Source organism: Lampetra planeri, chromosome 42 (assembly GCF_965212315.1).
Source record: "Lampetra planeri chromosome 42, kcLamPlan1.2.h2, whole genome shotgun sequence".
Taxonomy (NCBI): domain Eukaryota; kingdom Metazoa; phylum Chordata; class Hyperoartia; order Petromyzontiformes; family Petromyzontidae; genus Lampetra; species Lampetra planeri.
In genome coordinates this window covers 933,930-951,078 of record NC_136148.1, presented here as the reverse complement: position 1 = coordinate 951,078, position 17,149 = coordinate 933,930, and the positions used below count along the sequence as shown (strand labels likewise).

General features: G+C 54.3%; 2 protein-coding genes across 8 annotated transcripts in view; one reads left to right on the top strand and one right to left on the bottom strand.

Moving 5' to 3' along the window:
• Positions 1-377: 377 nt before the first annotated feature.
• LOC144732273 (E3 ubiquitin-protein ligase RNF166-like) lies at positions 378-9,710 on the top strand. Of its 7 annotated transcripts, none has more exons than XM_078613704.1 (7): positions 378-536; positions 4,968-5,124; positions 5,798-5,892; positions 6,910-7,024; positions 7,248-7,345; positions 8,517-8,578; positions 9,078-9,710. In XM_078613704.1, exons 1-7 carry the CDS (start codon positions 424-426, stop codon positions 9,566-9,568), a joined length of 1,131 nt encoding a protein of 376 aa, XP_078469830.1. In that variant the 5' UTR covers positions 378-423; the 3' UTR covers positions 9,569-9,710. The 7 variants fall into 7 exon arrangements, with proteins under 7 accessions (XP_078469830.1, XP_078469833.1, XP_078469829.1 ...); XM_078613707.1 differs by having other exon boundaries at positions 7,238-7,345; XM_078613703.1 differs by having other exon boundaries at positions 5,798-5,922.
• The window catches only part of NELFCD (negative elongation factor complex member C/D), a 12,331-nt gene continuing 3,965 nt past the window's right edge, over positions 8,784-17,149 (bottom strand). Inside the window, exons 3-15 of the mRNA XM_078613702.1 lie at positions 16,829-16,938; positions 16,517-16,626; positions 16,187-16,294; positions 15,802-15,954; positions 15,329-15,459; positions 14,559-14,724; positions 13,143-13,277; positions 12,687-12,826; positions 12,170-12,284; positions 11,896-11,991; positions 10,857-10,997; positions 9,747-9,876; positions 8,784-9,324 (exon numbers count right to left, since the gene is read on the bottom strand). Coding sequence (XP_078469828.1) covers positions 9,293-9,324; positions 9,747-9,876; positions 10,857-10,997; positions 11,896-11,991; positions 12,170-12,284; positions 12,687-12,826; positions 13,143-13,277; positions 14,559-14,724; positions 15,329-15,459; positions 15,802-15,954; positions 16,187-16,294; positions 16,517-16,626; positions 16,829-16,938 — 1,567 coding nt within the window. The 3' untranslated portion in view covers positions 8,784-9,292. The remainder of the gene's footprint in view (positions 9,325-9,746; positions 9,877-10,856; positions 10,998-11,895; positions 11,992-12,169; positions 12,285-12,686; positions 12,827-13,142; positions 13,278-14,558; positions 14,725-15,328; positions 15,460-15,801; positions 15,955-16,186; positions 16,295-16,516; positions 16,627-16,828; positions 16,939-17,149) is intronic.

The following is a 17,149-nucleotide window of genomic DNA, read 5'->3' as shown; positions in this document are numbered from 1 at the left end:
CCTCCGCTCCCTCAGCTCCTCCCCCTCCTAGGCTCCTCCCCCTCCGCGGCTCCTCCCCCTCTTAGGCTCCTCCCCTCCCTCGGCTCCTCCCCTCACTAGGCTCCTCCCCCTCCTCGGTTCCTCCCCCTCGGCTCCTCCCCCTCCTCGGCTCCTCCCCTCCCTTGGCTCCTCCCCTCTCTCGGCTCCTCCCCTCCATTGGCCCCTCCCCCTCCCCAGTTCCTCCCCTCTCTCGGCTCCTCCCCCTCACTAGGCTCCTCCCCTCACTAGGCTCCTCCCCCTCACTAGGCTCCTCCCTTGGCCCCTCCCCCTCCCCAGCTCCTCCCCTTTCTCGGCTCCTCCCCTCCCTCGGCTCCTCCCCTTCTCCGGCTCCTCCCCTCCCTCGGCTCCTCCCCTCGTGATGTCGTCAGTGGCGGCATCGTCATCATGGCCTTCTCTCCCGTGGCGGCCGTGGGGCCGCGCGACTCGCTGGGCGCCTTCATCTGCCCCATCTGCCTCGAGGTGTTCACGGCGCCGTGGGACACGGGCTGCGGGCACACGTGAGTGCAGCGGCGACCTCTGGGTGCACGCCAAGTGCCCCCCACAGTCACCCACCCCCCACCCCCCCTGTTCACCAGCCGCTTACCGCGAAAGCCGGGACCAGGGCGCGGAAGTTGGAACCGGGTCAGGGCTTGCGGGGTTGGTGGTGGTGTTGGTGGTGGTGGTGTTGGTTGGTGGTGGTGTTGTTGGTGGTGTTGGTTGGTGGTGGTGGTGTTGGTTGGTGGTGGTGTTGTTGGTGGTGTTGGTTGGTGGTGGTGGTGGTGGTGTTGGTTGGTGGTGGTGTTGTTGGTGGTGGTGTTGTTGGTGGTGTTGGTTGGTGGTGGTGGTGTTGGTGGTGGTGGTGTTGGTTGGTGGTGGTGTTGTTGGTGGTGTTGGTTGGTGGTGGTGGTGTTGGTTGGTGGTGGTGTTGTTGGTGGTGTTGGTTGGTGGTGGTGGTGGTGGTGTTGGTTGGTGGTGGTGTTGTTGGTGGTGGTGTTGTTGGTGGTGTTGGTTGGTGGTGGTGGTGTTGGTGGTGGTGGTGGTTGGTGTTGGTGGTGGTGTTGGTTGGTGGTGGTGGTGTTGGTGGTTGGTGGTTGGTGGTGGTGTTGTTGGTGATTGGTGGTGGTGTTGTTGGTGGTGTTGGTTGGTGGTGGTGGTGTTAGTGGTGTTGGTTGGTGGTGGTGGTGTTAGTGGTGTTGGTGGTTGGTGGTGGTGGTGTTGGTGGTGGTGGTGTTGTTGGTGTTGGTTGGTGGTGGTGTTGGTTGGTGGTGGTGGTGTTGGTGGTGGTGTTGGGTGGTGGTGGTTGGTGGTGTTGGTTGGTGGTGGTGTTGGTGGTGGTGTTGGTGGTGGTGTTGGTTGGTGGTGGTGTTGTTGGTGGTGTTGGTTGGTGGTGGTGGTGGTGTTGGTTGGTGGTGGTGTTGGTGGTGTTGGTTGGTGGTGTTAGTGGTGTTGGTTGGTGGTGGTGGTGTTGTTGGTGTTGGTTGGTGGTGGTGTTGGTTGGTGGTGGTGGTGTTGGTGGTGGTGTTGGGTGGTGGTGGTTGGTGGTGTTGGTTGGTGGTGTTGGTTGGTGGTGGTGGTGGTGTTGGTTGGTGGTGGTGGTGGTGTTGGTAGTGGTGGTGGTATTGGTGGTGTTGGTGGTGGTGTTGTTGGTGTTGGTGGTGGTGTTGTTGGTTGGTGGTGGTGTTGGTTGGTGGTGTTGGTTGGTGGTGGTGTTGGTAGTGGTGGTGGTGGTGTTGTTGGTGGTGGTTGGTTGGTGGTGTTGGCGGTGGTGGTGTTGGTTGGTGGTGGTGTTGTTAGTGGTGGTGGTGGTTGGGTGGTGGTGTTGGTGGTGGTGTTGTTGGTGTTGTTAGTGGTGGTGGTGGTGGTTGGTTGGTGGTGGTGTTGTTGGTGTTGTTAGTGGTGGTGGTGGTGGTGTTGTTGGTGTTGTTAGTGGTGGTGGTGGTTGGTTAGTGGTGGTGGTGGTGTTGGTTGGTGGTGGTATTGTTGGTGTTGGGTGGTGCTGTTGGTGGTGGTGTTAGTGGTGGTGTTGTTGGTGGTGGTGGTGCTGGTGTTGGTGGTGGTGTTGGTGGTGGTGTTGGTTGGTGGTGGTGGTGGTGTTGGTTGGTGGTGGTGTTGTTGGTGGTGTTGGTTGGTGGTGTTGGTTGGTGGTGGTGTTGTTGGTGGTGTTGGTGGTGGTGGTGTTGGTTGGTGGTGGTGGTGTTGGTGGTTGGTGGTGGTGTTGGTGGTGGTGTTGTTGGTGTTGGTTGGTGGTGGTGTTGGTTGGTGGTGGTGGTGGTGGTGTTGGTGGTGGTGTTGGGTGGTGGTGGTTGGTGGTGTTGGTTGGTGGTGGTGTTGGGTGGTGGTGGTGTTGGTTGGTGGTGGTGTTGGGTGGTGGTGGTGTTGGTTGGTGGTGGTGTTGGTGGTGTTGGTGGTGTTGGTGGTGGTGGTGGTGTTGGTTGGTGGTGGTGTTGGTAGTGGTGGTGGTGGTGTTGTTGGTGGTGGTGTTGGTGGTGTTGGTTGGTGGTGGTGTTGGTTGGTGGTGGTGGTGTTGTTAGTGGTGGTGGTGGTTGGTTGGTGGTGGTGTTGGTTGGTGGTGGTGTTGTTGGTGTTGTTAGTGGTGGTGGTGGTTGGTTGGTGGTGGTGGTGTTGGTTGGTGGTGGTGTTGTTGGTGTTGTTAGTGGTGGTGGTGGTTGGTTGGTGGTGGTGGTGGTGTTGGTTGGTGGTGGTGGTGGTGTTGGTTGGTGGTGGTGCTGTTGGTGGTGGTGTTAGTGGTGGTGTTGGTGGTGGTGGTGATGGTGGTAGTGGTGTTGGTGGTGGTGTTGGTGGTGGTGTTGGTGGTGGTGTTGGTGGTGGTGTTGGTGGTGGTGTTGGTGGTGGTGTTGTTGTTGTTGGTGGTGTTGTTGGTGGTGTTTGTGGTGGTGTTGTTGGTGGTGTTTGTGGTGGTGGTGGTGTTGGTGGTGTTTGTAGTGGTGGTGTTGGTGGTGGTGTTGGTTGGTGGTGTTGGTGGTGGTGTTTGTGGTGGTGGTGTTGGTGGTGGTGGTGGTGTTGGAGTTAACACACACAGGTGTATATGGTGCAAAGATGCCCCATGTAACCTTTAACAGACCGTTGCTGGGGCAAGCACCGTTAGCGAGCACCTGTACAGGTGTATGTACCCACAGGTGTGTGTAGTTAAAACACACCGGTGCAAGGTGTGAACGTGGGTTGTGGTTAAGCATGGTTAATTCACACACCGGGAATTTGATACCCGTACATAACGAGCAGTCTATAACACAGTACACGATATGTGTGTCAGTGTGTAGAGGGGCACGCCTTGACTAAAGGTGCTTTCCAGAATCTCAGCGCGTTGGGTGTAATTTTGTGGCAGTGGTTCATCATCCGCGTATGCAATGCCACAAATCTAATTGATGATGATGAGATGATTGTAATCACAAAGCAGTACCCCCCCCCGCCGCCAATCGTATGGAGTATGGCAATGACCGTGCAGCATGTTTTGGAATAAAGTGTTCTGTAGACTGGCAAACAGAAAGAGGAACTAAACACTCGGAACAGAAAGAGGAACTTGCGGATTAGAAAACAACCAGGGACATCATTGCGATGCAATGACAGAGGGCGTGAAGAGATGGTGATGGTCAGAGTTCGAGACTATCGACTGAGTCGCAGTCAAAGGAGGGAAAACGCGCCCAGGAGGATGTACCACTGCAGAGGAGTTGGAGCGACGAGATTGTTGTGCGTTGGTGTGATTGGGATCGTGGCATCGCAGGCCCATGAGAGTTGGCGCAGGCTTGCGGAGGCCTTCATCCAGCAGTGGACTGCTCATCCGCCAATGGTGATACTCTCTTCGTTGGAAGGAGATGTTTAATCACTGCAGTTACGAGTCGCGCGCACAAGATGTGACGCTGTCTGTCGGCAGCGTCATCTGTGGAGACAGGAGGACAAGGACAACGAAAACATGAAATTGCAACACTCGCCTGTCTTGTACACCGATCCTAATCACCGTGGGGATTTCCCCATGTTCAGTTTGGTTTGAAAAGCACGGTGTGTACGTGGATTTCCCCCTATCTGCATGGCAGAGGATTTTACAGCTGTGTACTTTAGTACAGCTGCTTTCTGCACTAAATTGTACCTGGTCCTGAAATGCATTGCATCTGGTGCTGTAGTGCACTGTTCCTGAAGAAGCTCACAGGTCTTGGAGCGAAACGTCGGACCTCGTGCCCGAGCAACGCGCGGTACAACCCGGAAACACTTCACAGAGCTGTACCGCACAACCGCAAAACATTGGCACAGCAGTTTTGATGCAACTGCTCTGCCACCTGGAGACCTAGTTCAATCGACATAAAGTTGTGATCGTCTGCGTTGTTGGTGGTCGATTACTCGGGGAGCTTTAGAAATAGTGGCTACTCAGACATCCTGGCTCCTGAAGGTGGGAAACCTACAAGCCACGCCCAGCACGACGGTGGCTGATGATGGCAATGGCATCGCGAAGCCCCGCCCATCACTTGCCGGCGTCCAGAGCCTACGTGGGAACAGAGGTGACCATGTTTTTGCAATTGTATTGTGTAATCGGATTCGTCAAGATATCGACTCGATGATCGGTGGCGTAATCCATGAGGTCACGCTCTCGTCTATTCACGCTCCACCTGATTATATATCCACCCTGGAGATTTTTGGTTTGCAGGATTCTGGGGATATTCAAATTTTGGCAGATATGCAGCTTAAACCAATATATCCACAATTACTTATTCCACCAAATCTGCCTTTACGCCACAACTTGAATTACACCCCGAGTGCCCAGTCCAAGCCAGTGGATGACAATAATGGCCAAGTGGCAGGGAACGCGCCCAAAAGGACGCCCACCGACCCAGCTGGGCAGGCGAGGCAGTAGGGAGGTGGTGGCAATCGGGAGCCCCAGCCAGGGCGGATGATGCTCGTGCCGTGGTGGTAAACAGCGCCGTGTCCCGCCGTGCGTGCAGGTTCTGCGAGGCGTGCCTGCACCGCTGCCTGTCCACGCAGCAGCCCCAGTGCGCCGTCTGCCGCTCCCCACTGGCCGCCAGGGATGCGAGGCGCAACGAGGCTGTGGAACGCACCATGGCTGAGATGCTGGCGCCGTGCTCGGCCTGCTCGGAAAAGGTACCGCTCCGGCAGCCCCTAACCACCCGCGCCCCCGTGGGGGCGACGAGGCCAGGCACGATGCACGATGCGCAGGGGTAAAATACAGGCACCCAGTCTTGGTGTCGATTTGAAAATAAGTTGCGTTCAGTCCGAGTTTGGTGCTCCCACGCGGCACAGCTGAATTATGAAGAGGGCAGGCGGATCTTTGCTGCAATGCCCTGAAGCCAGAGTCTGTGATGAGCGCCGCAGACCGGTCCCCCGTCATAACCTTGCAAAGCTGAGCCCCCCCCCCATCACCCCACTTCCAGCTGACTACCGCATCAGCTCACGCTCCTCAGAGCACGGCCAAAACCAGAACTCGTAGTAAAACCGCGGCACGCAAAACAACTGTGGGTGAATGCAGCGCTCACGGGGGAGTCGATTCCAGATGAGAACGCAAATCAGTGGTGCTCGTCGCTCGAGGGCACAAAGCCCTCTGGCATCTCGCACGGCCACACCTGTGCCCTCGGAACCCTCCGTTCGGAGACCTGCGTCGGAAAGCTTAACGCGTTGTTACCCGTGAGAAGTTTGCGTCTGTGTGCGTACCAGTCCCGATCCTCCCGACTGCTCGCGACGTATTACGTGCCCCCCCCCCCCCCCGGGGTTTGGCGCCATCGACCAGGATCGACGTTATCGTCCGTCTCGCCTACAGGTGCGCGTGTCCGACTTCCGAGCTCACACATCCACCTGTGCACAAGCCCAGAAGGCGCAGATTGCATTCCAGACGCCCACCACGACTGCTGCCAGGTACGGCCGACGCTGCCGCTCCCCTCAGAGGTATATATTAGAAGGATGAGCTCAAACTGTGGAACGCACCCGTCAGACTCTTGTTCACACCCTGGGCAAATGCAAACCAAAAGGAGCAGAGTCTATGGAAATGTGGGCCTGCGTTGTCTGTGTGCATATGGTCCCATGTGGTTGTGAGGCCTGCATACTGTGTGATGGTGTGTCTGTGAGCCTTGGTGTATGTGCATCTGCAAGCCTGTGCATTTCTCTCAAGTATGTGGCGCTTGTGATGCCCGTACCTGTCTTTCTGCCAACCTGGGTCCACGTACGTTGTTGAGCTTCTTTCGCACCATACGTAGCCAACCGTGCTAATTGTAGTGCCAGTGAACTGCCATATGTATATGCATGTGTGCCTTTAGCATAGCTCCAAGTTACTTCCGTGTGTGGGAACGTCTTAAAGCATGTCTCTGACCCCCAGTGTGTATATGCATGTCCCATTTGCCTCCACACCACTGTACGTGTCTGTCTGCCTGTGGGACCTGCGTGCCTCAATCTGTGTGCCTCAATCTGTGTGCCTGGGCCACAGCCAATATCAGTGGCGAGTGATATCTGAACAGTCCTGAGCCTCGCCTAGGTTGACTTACCCTTCCAATGAGCACCAGGTGCAATGAATAAACCTCAGCACTGGGTGGGGAGACAAAGGTGGCCGGGCATGCTGCTTGCCTCGTGCTCAGTCACAGCACTTGGCCCATCAGCCTGTGTAGGCTACAAAGTGGTCCTTTGTCTTTGCTGTCTGCTAATCGTGTGATGTGGTCAGGTTGGTTCTGGGTCTTCCCTAGGTCAACTCGGCCTCAAATGAGTTCCTTGTGCGGTGTGTAAATATCGCCATTGGGGAGACAAAGGCAGCCGGGCATGGTGATGGCAACACTTTCCCGTTGTGTGTCGCTGTGCCGGTCTTCATAGGCGTTCACGAATAGCACTTGCCCCACCACGGTGTGTTAATGGCTACACGGCGGATCTGTGTGTGTGCGACTGTAGCCTAGGTCCCAACCGTTTCACGTTTATGTGCCCGTACTGCGGCACCCGCAACCTCGACCAGGACGACCTCCTGCGGCACTGCATCGAGCGGCACCACTCGGACCGCACGCGCGTGGTACGTGCCAACATGCGCACACGCACACACGCAGCCTCACACACACGTGCCAAGCCTCGCCACTGCACCAATGTGGCACACGCCAGCACACGCATGACCGTCTCTACCTCACTAATAAGGCTTGCGGCAAACAGCTGGGCATAACTCTCTGCCAAGGTGACACGTGGTGTGGTGTCTGTGGTGTGTGTGGTGCATGTGGTGCGCGTACCCAAGGTGTGTCCAGTGTGCGCATCAATGCCATGGGGCGACCCCAACTACTGCAGCTCAAACTTCATCCAGCACCTCACGCACAGGCACCGCTTCTCCTACGACACCTACGTGGTGAGTCGCGTTCCGCGTACCCTCGCACGCTCTCTGCGACAAAGCCGCAGCTTTACTTTCCCAGCCCCCGCGGTACAGATCAACACTTCACCGGGTCAGGGCTGGCTGGGTAGCTCCGAGGGCGGAGCGGCCAAGCCAGGAGGACTACCGAGATCCTGAGTTTAAATCCAGGTTTAAGCCGCCTGTGATCACACCGGGTCCTCAAGTGTAGTGAGTTGGTGGTCTCAGCCCAGTCACCAGCAACTAATAGAGACTCGGCCTCATGTAAATCGATTGTTATTAAACCGGGTTCTCAAGCGTAAAGAATTGATTTCTCAGCCCGATCGCCAATTATTGCATGCAAAAACCGTATTGGTTCTGCATGAAATTTGGCTAAATTCTAGCTCTGAGAAGTAACAGGTCCCTGCGGGGTGGGCTGGTAGGAACGAACAAATGAATGGCTATAATAAAATGGCGGGGGTACGATACGAAAGGAGAGTTTGAGGCCTAGTTCTAGGCTTTAGGCCTAGCTGTAGGCTTTAGGCCGCTGTGAGTTAATTTTTAATTTAAATGTTTTGTAGGGTCCTGCCAAGTGTTTGCAGTAGGGGGCGAGGTTGCTACACTTAATCGGACGGACGATATAATCTATTGTAGGCTGGTTCACTTCGTTCCTACCAGTAAAATCATCAGGTTGACAATTGCATGACAGAACTGGTGGGGAATTGCTGCCCTCTGCTGCCTGTTGTCCAGAGGTGTATTGAAGGGAACTGGGAAGTCACTGTGATATCTGCGTCCATGAGCCACTCTGAACACAAAGGGGGGTGGCGGGGGTTGTACGGCTCTGCCAAGAATCTGACGCCAATAGCACGATTGGGAAAAAAGGAGGAAAAACCCAAAAGAATGAGACTTCAGCTCACAGGAAGTGGGTATGGGCAATGCCCCCCCCCCCCTTGTTACCCAGGAAAGCCTCACTGGGCCTCAAGGCTGTCTTCATGCACTAGTTCTGCAACTTCTTGGAATGTTTTGGAGCAAACATTTTATTTTATTTAACTTGTAGTGATTTGAGAACCATGATGCTAGCCGGCCAAACTCTTACTTGAAGTACTCAAATTTCTTTATAATTCGGATACATTTTGGAAAAATGTACAAAAAGAATTGCGATTTCTGACGAGCGTGTTTTGCGCGTGTGCAGGATTACCAGGCGGACGACGATTCCACCCTACAGGAAGTGCTGCAGCGCTCCCTCCAGGAAAAGTAGCCCCCTCTCCCCCCCCCCCCCCCAGGGCCTGCTCACGCTAGCTCATGTCGCGGGGCAAGGGGAGACTCACTGAAAAACCCACGCTCACCACCGTGTAAAACATACGCTTCAGAAATATTGTGGTCTGCAACAAGGAGGCATTAAACTTTCTCGACCAGATAATTCTGATGAAGCAAACTATAGCAACTATCGATCAACATATACCTTGAAAGTATGCTTTATTTACAAAAACAGGTAACGTTGGGCGCTTTACATGGGTGGCAGCATAACTACACTAACGATCTCGGGACAGGGATCGCGTTCTGGGACGTCCACTGTAAATCAATAAAACGCTGCGCTGGCGCCAGCGCAACCATTGCAGGTGCGGCTGCGTGTGAGAGTTTCGCGGGGGAGGCTTGAACAGAAGGCTCGCAAGGGCTGTGATCGTTTTTTTTCCATGGTTCGTCGTGGAGGCTGCTGTTGTCAATTCGTTTTTTTATATTTATTTTTTAATAGAATTAAGCGAGTGGACAATGTCGCGCGAACTCCGCGATCTTGATGCGGCGGGGCGGAGAAGGATGTTGGACGGCGTTCGGGTGGCGTTCGGCATGGAAGATCGGCGCCGTCTTGTCCGTGGCAATTCCCAGCAGGGTGGGGGGAGAGCCCGTGGTGCCGTGACAACGCTACGGACCGGCACTTCCACACCGCCCTCCGTCCGTCCGTCAGTCCACTCAGTTGCCGACGAAGTTTGCTTTACAATGGGCTGGCGTAAAAAAAAAAGACAGCAAGCAGAAAAAAATCATGATTGCAATGGTTTTAAATGCAGCAAAAAATATAGCTTTGTTGGGGTTAAAATATATATTTATATATTTTTCTGTTCTGAACAAAATAATTGGCGGCAATTCTTGTTGGAAAGGTATAATGTACCCCAGTCGACCCCACACCTCTCCCCCAAACCCCTTTTCCCCCTCCCACCATCCCCTAATTGCGGCCGTCAATCTCGTTAATCGTTTATAAGTCTGGCTGTGACGCAAATGTCTGAAAGGCTGCTGCACTTCCAGCGTTTTCGTTTTTTTGCTTCTCATTGTTTGCGGACGGGTGTTTTGTCTGTGAGATCACTCAGCAATAATTAAAGGACATAACCCCGAAGGCTTCCCACGCGAGGTGGCGGTGGTGTCTGCTGACCTATGAACTCCGCGACAGCGTCACTCTCGCCCTCGGGTTTGATGGTCCCCGCGATGCTGTCGCTCTCCAGGATGGGCAGGAAGAGCTGCACGAAGTCGGCCGTGTACGGGGGCGCGATCATGTCCAACACCTGACGCGTCGACACGCCGCGGGGTTCCGCGTTAACACGGCCAGCGCTTTTAACACAAGTCACACTGCGGTCGACGCATTAACACGGTAAAGTGCATTAACGCGCTGCACATGGGCAACACAAGGCGCGACCGCTCAGAAAAATGCGCACGCGGTGGATTGGTGGCACGGGAACAGAGGATTGTCATCGCACTCAGTATTAGTCCGCACCAGCGGAAGGGAACAGCCACACGAGGCGCACCACTTCAAACCAGCACACAAATAACGATCTTTCTCCATCACTGCAAGCATCTCGGCCACCCTAAACGGGTACTAGAAGGGAATATTGTCAACATAGCAAGTGGCCGAGCGCGCTAAAATAAAAAAGTGTTGCTATACCATTGGAACCTCATTTGCCAGTAACGAAATGATAATAGTTTTTTTACCCTTTTATCTGGCAACAAAACTGACACCTTTTTTACAAGGAGTCATGTTTGCATTTACCACAATACCTGCAGTCGGAATGCAAACAAAAAACACAACTCTGATAATGTATGCACTGTCCTTGAAAATGATTGGTCCATACCCGAGACAGCTTTCTTTGGAGCCGAGTCTCACATGGTGTTGGACCAGATGACGTCATCTGGTCCAACACCATGTGTCCAACACCACGTGAGACTAGGCTCTAAGGAAAGCTGTCTCGGTGTGGACCAATCAACTTCAAGGACAGTGCATACATTATCAGAGTTGTGTTTTTTGTTTGCATTCTGACTGCAGGTATTGTGGTCAATGCAAACATGACTCCTTATAAAAAAAGTGTCAGTTTTGTTGCCAGATAAAAGGGTAAAAAAACAATTATCATTTTGTTACTGGCAAATGAGGTTCCAATGGTATAGCAACACTTTTTTATTTTAGCGCGCTCGGCCACTTGTGGTCACCGCGAGGCCCTCTCGACCCCATATTGCCGGAAGTTGTTGGGCACGAGGCCAAGCTGGGCCTCGCCTCGGTGACGAAGTGCCGTATGAGCGAGATGTCCGTGTCCTGCCGCTCCAGGCACTTGCGCATGTAGGCCACGACGGGCAGCACGTAGCCGCGGCTCAGCAGGTGCACCATGCGGTCCAGCAGCGTCTTCTTCAGCTCCAGCTGCACGGGCACACACCATCATTATTAGTAGTAGTTCACCATAATCTCTACAGTGCCTCGATGTATAATTTTTTCATAAGCCGAGCAGGCACCTCTCCTCGCCTAGATCATCTGCTGGGCTCCCAGGAACTGGTCGCCAAGTTGAGGAAGGAGACTTTCAGGCCTACCAGCCCTGACTATCGTTTATTACACCGACATGAGCAATGATTGAGTTTACTAGCTCGGTACCATGCAACTATGTTGCAAAATGTAAGCAATGGAACTGCAGAGCTTAACCTAGGCTATTGCATAACCATCTCTGATGTGGAATGTGCCCAATTGCCAGAACTTTGAAGCTAAGCAGGGTTGAAACTGGATAGTCTTTGAGTGAGCTACAGCCATGCACGGCAGGTGTCATCGGCAATGGGGATTAGGGCAGCAAAGAGCAGTGGTGCAACATCTATTGTACTGTACCTCTGTTCTCATCTATGCTCCCTGCCGAGACCAATGCACATTGGCCAGTGCAGCAAGGCATGGTTACATAAGATGCACATGGTGCGGGGAGGCCCACGTCTGGCATTGGCTCAACATAAGGGCTTCACGAAGGCAACACATTTGCTCTTGACGAGCTTGGAAGCACCGGAGCAGAGAATGAGGCCATGAAAGATGTGGCTCAAAGTTGTGAGCCAGGCTGTGAAGGACTGGATTGGACATGAAGGGAATGGAGAAAAGGGACTGGGAAAGCAGACCCCACAAGTTGGAAGAAAGCCAGGAAGGAGAAAACTAAAGGCGCAGGAGAGAGCTGCCCCATTGAGTTGGAGTTTGAACTACGGTTCAAGTCCAGCGGTGCGCTTGGGGGGCGCTTGGGGGGCGCTTGGGGGGCGCTTGGGGGGCGCCCGGACTGCGTTGCGGCGTTCACCTGCTCCATGACGTCCAGCTGCGAGTGCTCCGTCTCAAACAGCTTCACCAGCAGCAGCAGCACCAGCGGGTGCATGAGCTGGTGGCACGTGCTGATCTGCGTGCACGCACGGACGCAAGGGGAGGTGCACGTGGAAGGCATTGGGGGTAAAGCTACCAAACGTCATGGTGGTTTCAGGGAGGCCGTCCTTGTGTCTCCCACGAAGCATTTGTGAATATCGAGATTGTCCCGGCACGTGCGGCGCAAGGGATCATGGGCCGGGAGGAGGGCCGACCTCGTCCAACAGGGCCAGGTGCAGGGGCGTGTGGTCGGTCTGCAGCTTGAAGTAGCTGGCCTCGCTCACTGTCCAGTCCACCCAGTGCAGCACGCCCATAGCCACCACGGGGAACCTGGGGGCGCGCCGCACGCGCACCGCAGTCACGCGCGGGGTCAAGGGTCGCCGTGGACCGAGGGGCCCGATGCAGAGGCAGTGCGCTCCGAATGACGAACCGATCCTAAATTGTATTCACGACACGACCACTCCACACCCTTAGATCACCACACATTGACGCACCCCAGTTATTTGTCTGCTGTAAATTATCAGTGTGTGTGGAGGCTATAAACAGGTAATGGGATTAATAATCCATGCAAAAGGTGACTTCTCGACAACACTGTACTGCACGTGACATGCAACGCATAATGGGAGGTCCAATCCAATTGTGACAATCGTCCCTTCTGCTGTCTAGACACCACCGTTTGCTCCGTGTATTGTTACCCCCAAGCCCAGTGCAGGCACACGCACGGCGTCTCACCGTATGCACTGGTACAGGGTGGCCAACTCGGCCACCAGCTCCGAGGCGCCCTTGTTCTCGTTGCAGCAGAGCGTGTGCATCGTCTCGATGGCCTTGGAGGTCGACTTCAGCTCGTCCTTGTTTATGTTCACGCGCTTGTTCTGCAGCGCGCGCAGTATTACCACCACCACCAGCAACGCACTATCAGTATACACCACGGCCACCGCACCCCAATACCAACACCACCACCTCCTGCACAACACATTTCAATACGACCGCTATCCGTGTACGCCACTCCCACCAGCACACAAGCCCACCAACATCATAAAACATTCTAAATACATTTACAACGTTTTGGGAATCTTATATAGTGATAATTCGACATCGTGGCATGTAAAATTGTAATTAAGGACAATCCTAGTCACATGCCCAGCGAGTAGCGTGTCTGTGCGCGTGCGCGGTGCGGGCGACGCCGACCTTCTTCCAGCTCTCGATGACACTGGCGGCATACGCGAGGATATAGATGTACTTGTGCTTGTGGTCGGGGTTCACTTTGGCCCCTGGCTTGAAGAGGGCCTGCATGAAGAGGTCCATGAAGGCCGGCACGCGCACCTGCACGCCCACCGGTGAAGTCGTGCTCAGTCACAACGCCTCGAGCACTGGCCCCCACTCAGACCGCATGGCACGCGGTCGCTGGGGGGCCCAGAGGGGTCAAAGACGCTGAACCGGCTCCGCTGATAGCTTGGGTTTGAATCCGAGTTTGAGCTGCTCAACTATCGTTAAACTGGAGTCCGAGGTGTATAATTGGCATTATTCATGATTCGCATAGAGACCCACAGACTCACGGAGACCCATGGATTTGCGCAGACTGAGTTGCGATTAAATTGGGTTCTCAAGTGTAACGAGTCGATGGTATTAGCTCGGTAACCAATGACTGCACTTAAATCCGTGATCACATTAAATTTAGGTTTTTGCTTAATTTGGAAAATTCCTTCTCTGAGAGTAAAATTAAATCTCAGTTTGACTGTCGTGCAAAATTTCTCTGCAGCAAGGTGTGTGGGGCAAAGCTGACCTCTAGCATGCGGAATGAAAAGGTCACATGAGAGAATCCCAGGAGGCAAGTTCTACGATATCTCCTCCTAAGAACCGTTTCTCCAACATGGGGTGCGACGCGGTGCTCTGCGAGAGTTCCCAACAGACAAACGTCTCGCTGCAAGGCGATACCGAGAGCAATTGGAATAAGTGGGAAAAAAATTATAAATTTGTTTTGACGATAAAAGCTCTCCGCCCACCCTCCACCAGTCTCTGATGACTGCCTTCAATTGCCTTTGATGCCCAGAACCATGCGAGAGAGTCCATCCAGATCCTTGATTCACAACGTGGGCTATGAAAATGATACACAATTATTCTAAATTGCCAAAATGTCCATATTTTTAAGGTGCCTCTCAGCTTCCATAATAGTCCACAGAAATTACCGGGTGGTGGAAAAACCTATAAAAGGTATGTGCTGGTGTCTGTGTGTAAATATGGGGAGGTGTGTGTATGTGTACGTGTGAATGTATTTGTGGTGTGTGTAGGGACAAGTAGTGTCGCGCTTGGGGTGCGCTGCGCTACAAAACCCGACGACCTGAGCTCGATTCCAGCTCGCGGCCAACACCAGTGACAATGATTATTTGAACCAGTCCTGGTTCTCCTCGAGGTTGATTCAGCCTCAAATGAGTACCTGGTCCGATGTGTAAACATCGCCACTATAGAGACAAAAGCGGCGTGTCGTGCTGGCCACCCACCCCCTTGTGTGCCATGCCGGCCTTAATAGGCGCTCGCTAACGGCACTTGCCCCCACAGTCTGCTAAAGGCAATATGGGGGATCATGGTCTTTCATGCAAGTGGTACCAGCTCGACAGGTGGCGGGTCCAAGCTGGTGAACATCTTGTAGAGGACGGTGATGTCGGCCGGGTTGAGAGCGCCCTTGGAGAGCATGGCTCCCAGCGCCTGGCACGCACGCGGGTACGACGCCGCGCTGCCCAGCGCCAGCGTGATCTGGCTCACGTCGTGACCCCTGGTGAGCGTCCACCACACAACCAGCAACACCATCGGCTGGCTTTTTACCCTCCGATTGTGACCCCGCGTCACGCAGTCATGGCAAGAAGAATCCAATCGGAACTCTCCAGGCCAGGAAGTCCAATACATTTATAGCAGCTTTGTTAGGCGAGATTATTGTCGCAATTACACTTTGTATTTAATTACAAATTACAATTGTGATTGACTCCAGGTCTGGCTGTTGAACTGGTTTTAGTGAGTCAACACTAGTTGCTTACCTTCATGAAATCAGAAGAACAACAGCCAGACTTGGGGTCAATTTCAGCTATAACTGTGTCATTTGTAATGAATTACAATCACAATGTAACTGTGAACTCAGTTTAATCACAGGGGGTTGAGAACCTGAGTTCAAACCCGGCATCTCAGCCGTGCCATCTCCACCGATCTGACCTCCGATCCACTCGGCCACCTCTGGCGACACTCGGCAACTCGGCAACTGCCGGAGTCTCGGCAGAGTTATCCATCCAGATCGCTAACGCCGGCCAAGAGCGAGAACGACCCGGAAACCTAACGGTGTCTCTGTCGAGCTGCGCCGCTCATGCCACCACCGCGGCCGTGCTCACCGGTCCTGGGCGTACTTCTGCACCTCCTGCGCGATCCGACGCACCGCCGAGCCGCCCTGCTCCTCGCGCGACAGCACGCTCATGATGCACTGCGCATACAGGTACGTGTGCTCCCCGTGGCACACCATTTTCTGTCGGTACACGCGCACACGTACGTACGCGTTCATGCACAAACAAAGATCCCCCGTAAGACCTTTAACAGACTGTTGGGGCAAGTGCTGTTAGCGAGCACCTATGAAGGCCAGAACGGTACACGAAGCCCGACCGCATTTGTCTCCCCAGTGGCGATGTTTACACAACGCACCAGGCACTCGTTTAAGGCCGAGTCGACCTAGGGGAGGCCCAACACCGGTTCAGATAATAGTCACTGGTGTTGGCCGTGAGTAGGAATCGAACCCGGGTCGTCTGGTTCGTAGTGCATCACGCCAACCGTTGCACTACCGCACGCATGCACACAGAGGGGAGGTATTTACAGCAAACTCGGGCAGGTGTTTGTCCAAGCTGTCCTCTCCTCCATCCAGCAGCGTGGCCAAGGATGTGCGCAGAACGCGGGAGAACACTTCGAGCTGCTGGCAGGCTGTCGACACGCTTGTGATCTCGCCCTGGTGTCCCGCGTCGGATATCAGCTGCTCACACACCACACACACCACACACACCACACACATAAACTGTATTGCACTGCATGCATTTTACGGTCTACCCTCAGAACCATCGATCACCATAATTACAACCAGCACCTGGCCACACAACCGCTGCCGCTCAACACAAGGCCATCTTTCTCTTCCGGGGAAGCGGAGTGTGAAGTAGCTGTGTGTGGGTGTGTGGCTGGGGTAGGTGGGTGGATGTGTGGCTGGGCACCTTGACGGTGAAGTTCAGCATGAGGCAGTCGGGGTGGCTCTCGGCGAGCTTGTAGAAGAGGTCTCTCCAAGTGGCGTGAGCGATCATCTGCTCCAGCCAGGCCGGTGTCTGACAACAGACAACGCCCACAGCCACGCTAAACAAAGAGCCAGCGGAAAGTCGTGCGAATGGTGAAAGGCATCGCATACAAGTCCAGTCCTGAAATACTGCTATAAATACGATCCGTTACACACCTAACATTTAACACGCTGCACCGACAGTAGCGTGAATATCGTGCTGAAAAGTCAGTGCGGGTTTCCTGCGTTGAACACGGGACTGCAGTGCACCTACCTCTCCCTCTTCTGTGAAGATCGAGTCGGCCTTCCGTGGGTCAAAGTGCTTGATGAGGATCGTCTTCAGGTGGTTCTCTACCATCTCCTGCACCTGACCGGGTTCCACTCCTGCAGGGTGTTTTGGCAAAGGCCACACATCAAATACATAGTCCAGAGATCTTCTCCAAATTAAAACTGTTTTACTTCATCAGTACTCGAGAGAGGATGAGGCTGGGTTGTGGTGGTTAGCGTTGGTGGGGCTGGGTGGAGTGATGGCAGTGCACGGCGGTAGCCCAGGCCGCTCTGGAGCGCGTGACCCAGTGGTGACTACCTGTCTGCATGAGCCACTCCGCCAGGAGGTTGACCGTCTGTGCCACCGCCGTGTAGTTCTCCGACAGCAGCTGGATGACGTTCTCCGGGGAGCCGCCTGCTTGGAAATACCTGCCGCCAGCAATGACAAGCAACCCAGGTGCCGCCTCTGCCTACCGTGGCAATGCTGCGTTGTGCACGCGCGCACTGCCCGTGTGTCAATCCACAGCTGCCCGAGGGCCTCCCCATGTCTTACAGCCAGAGGGTTATTTGACCATATTCACCATACTGGCCCATGCAGGTTGGTGAAGATGTCACACATCAAAGGATTTTTCTGCACTAA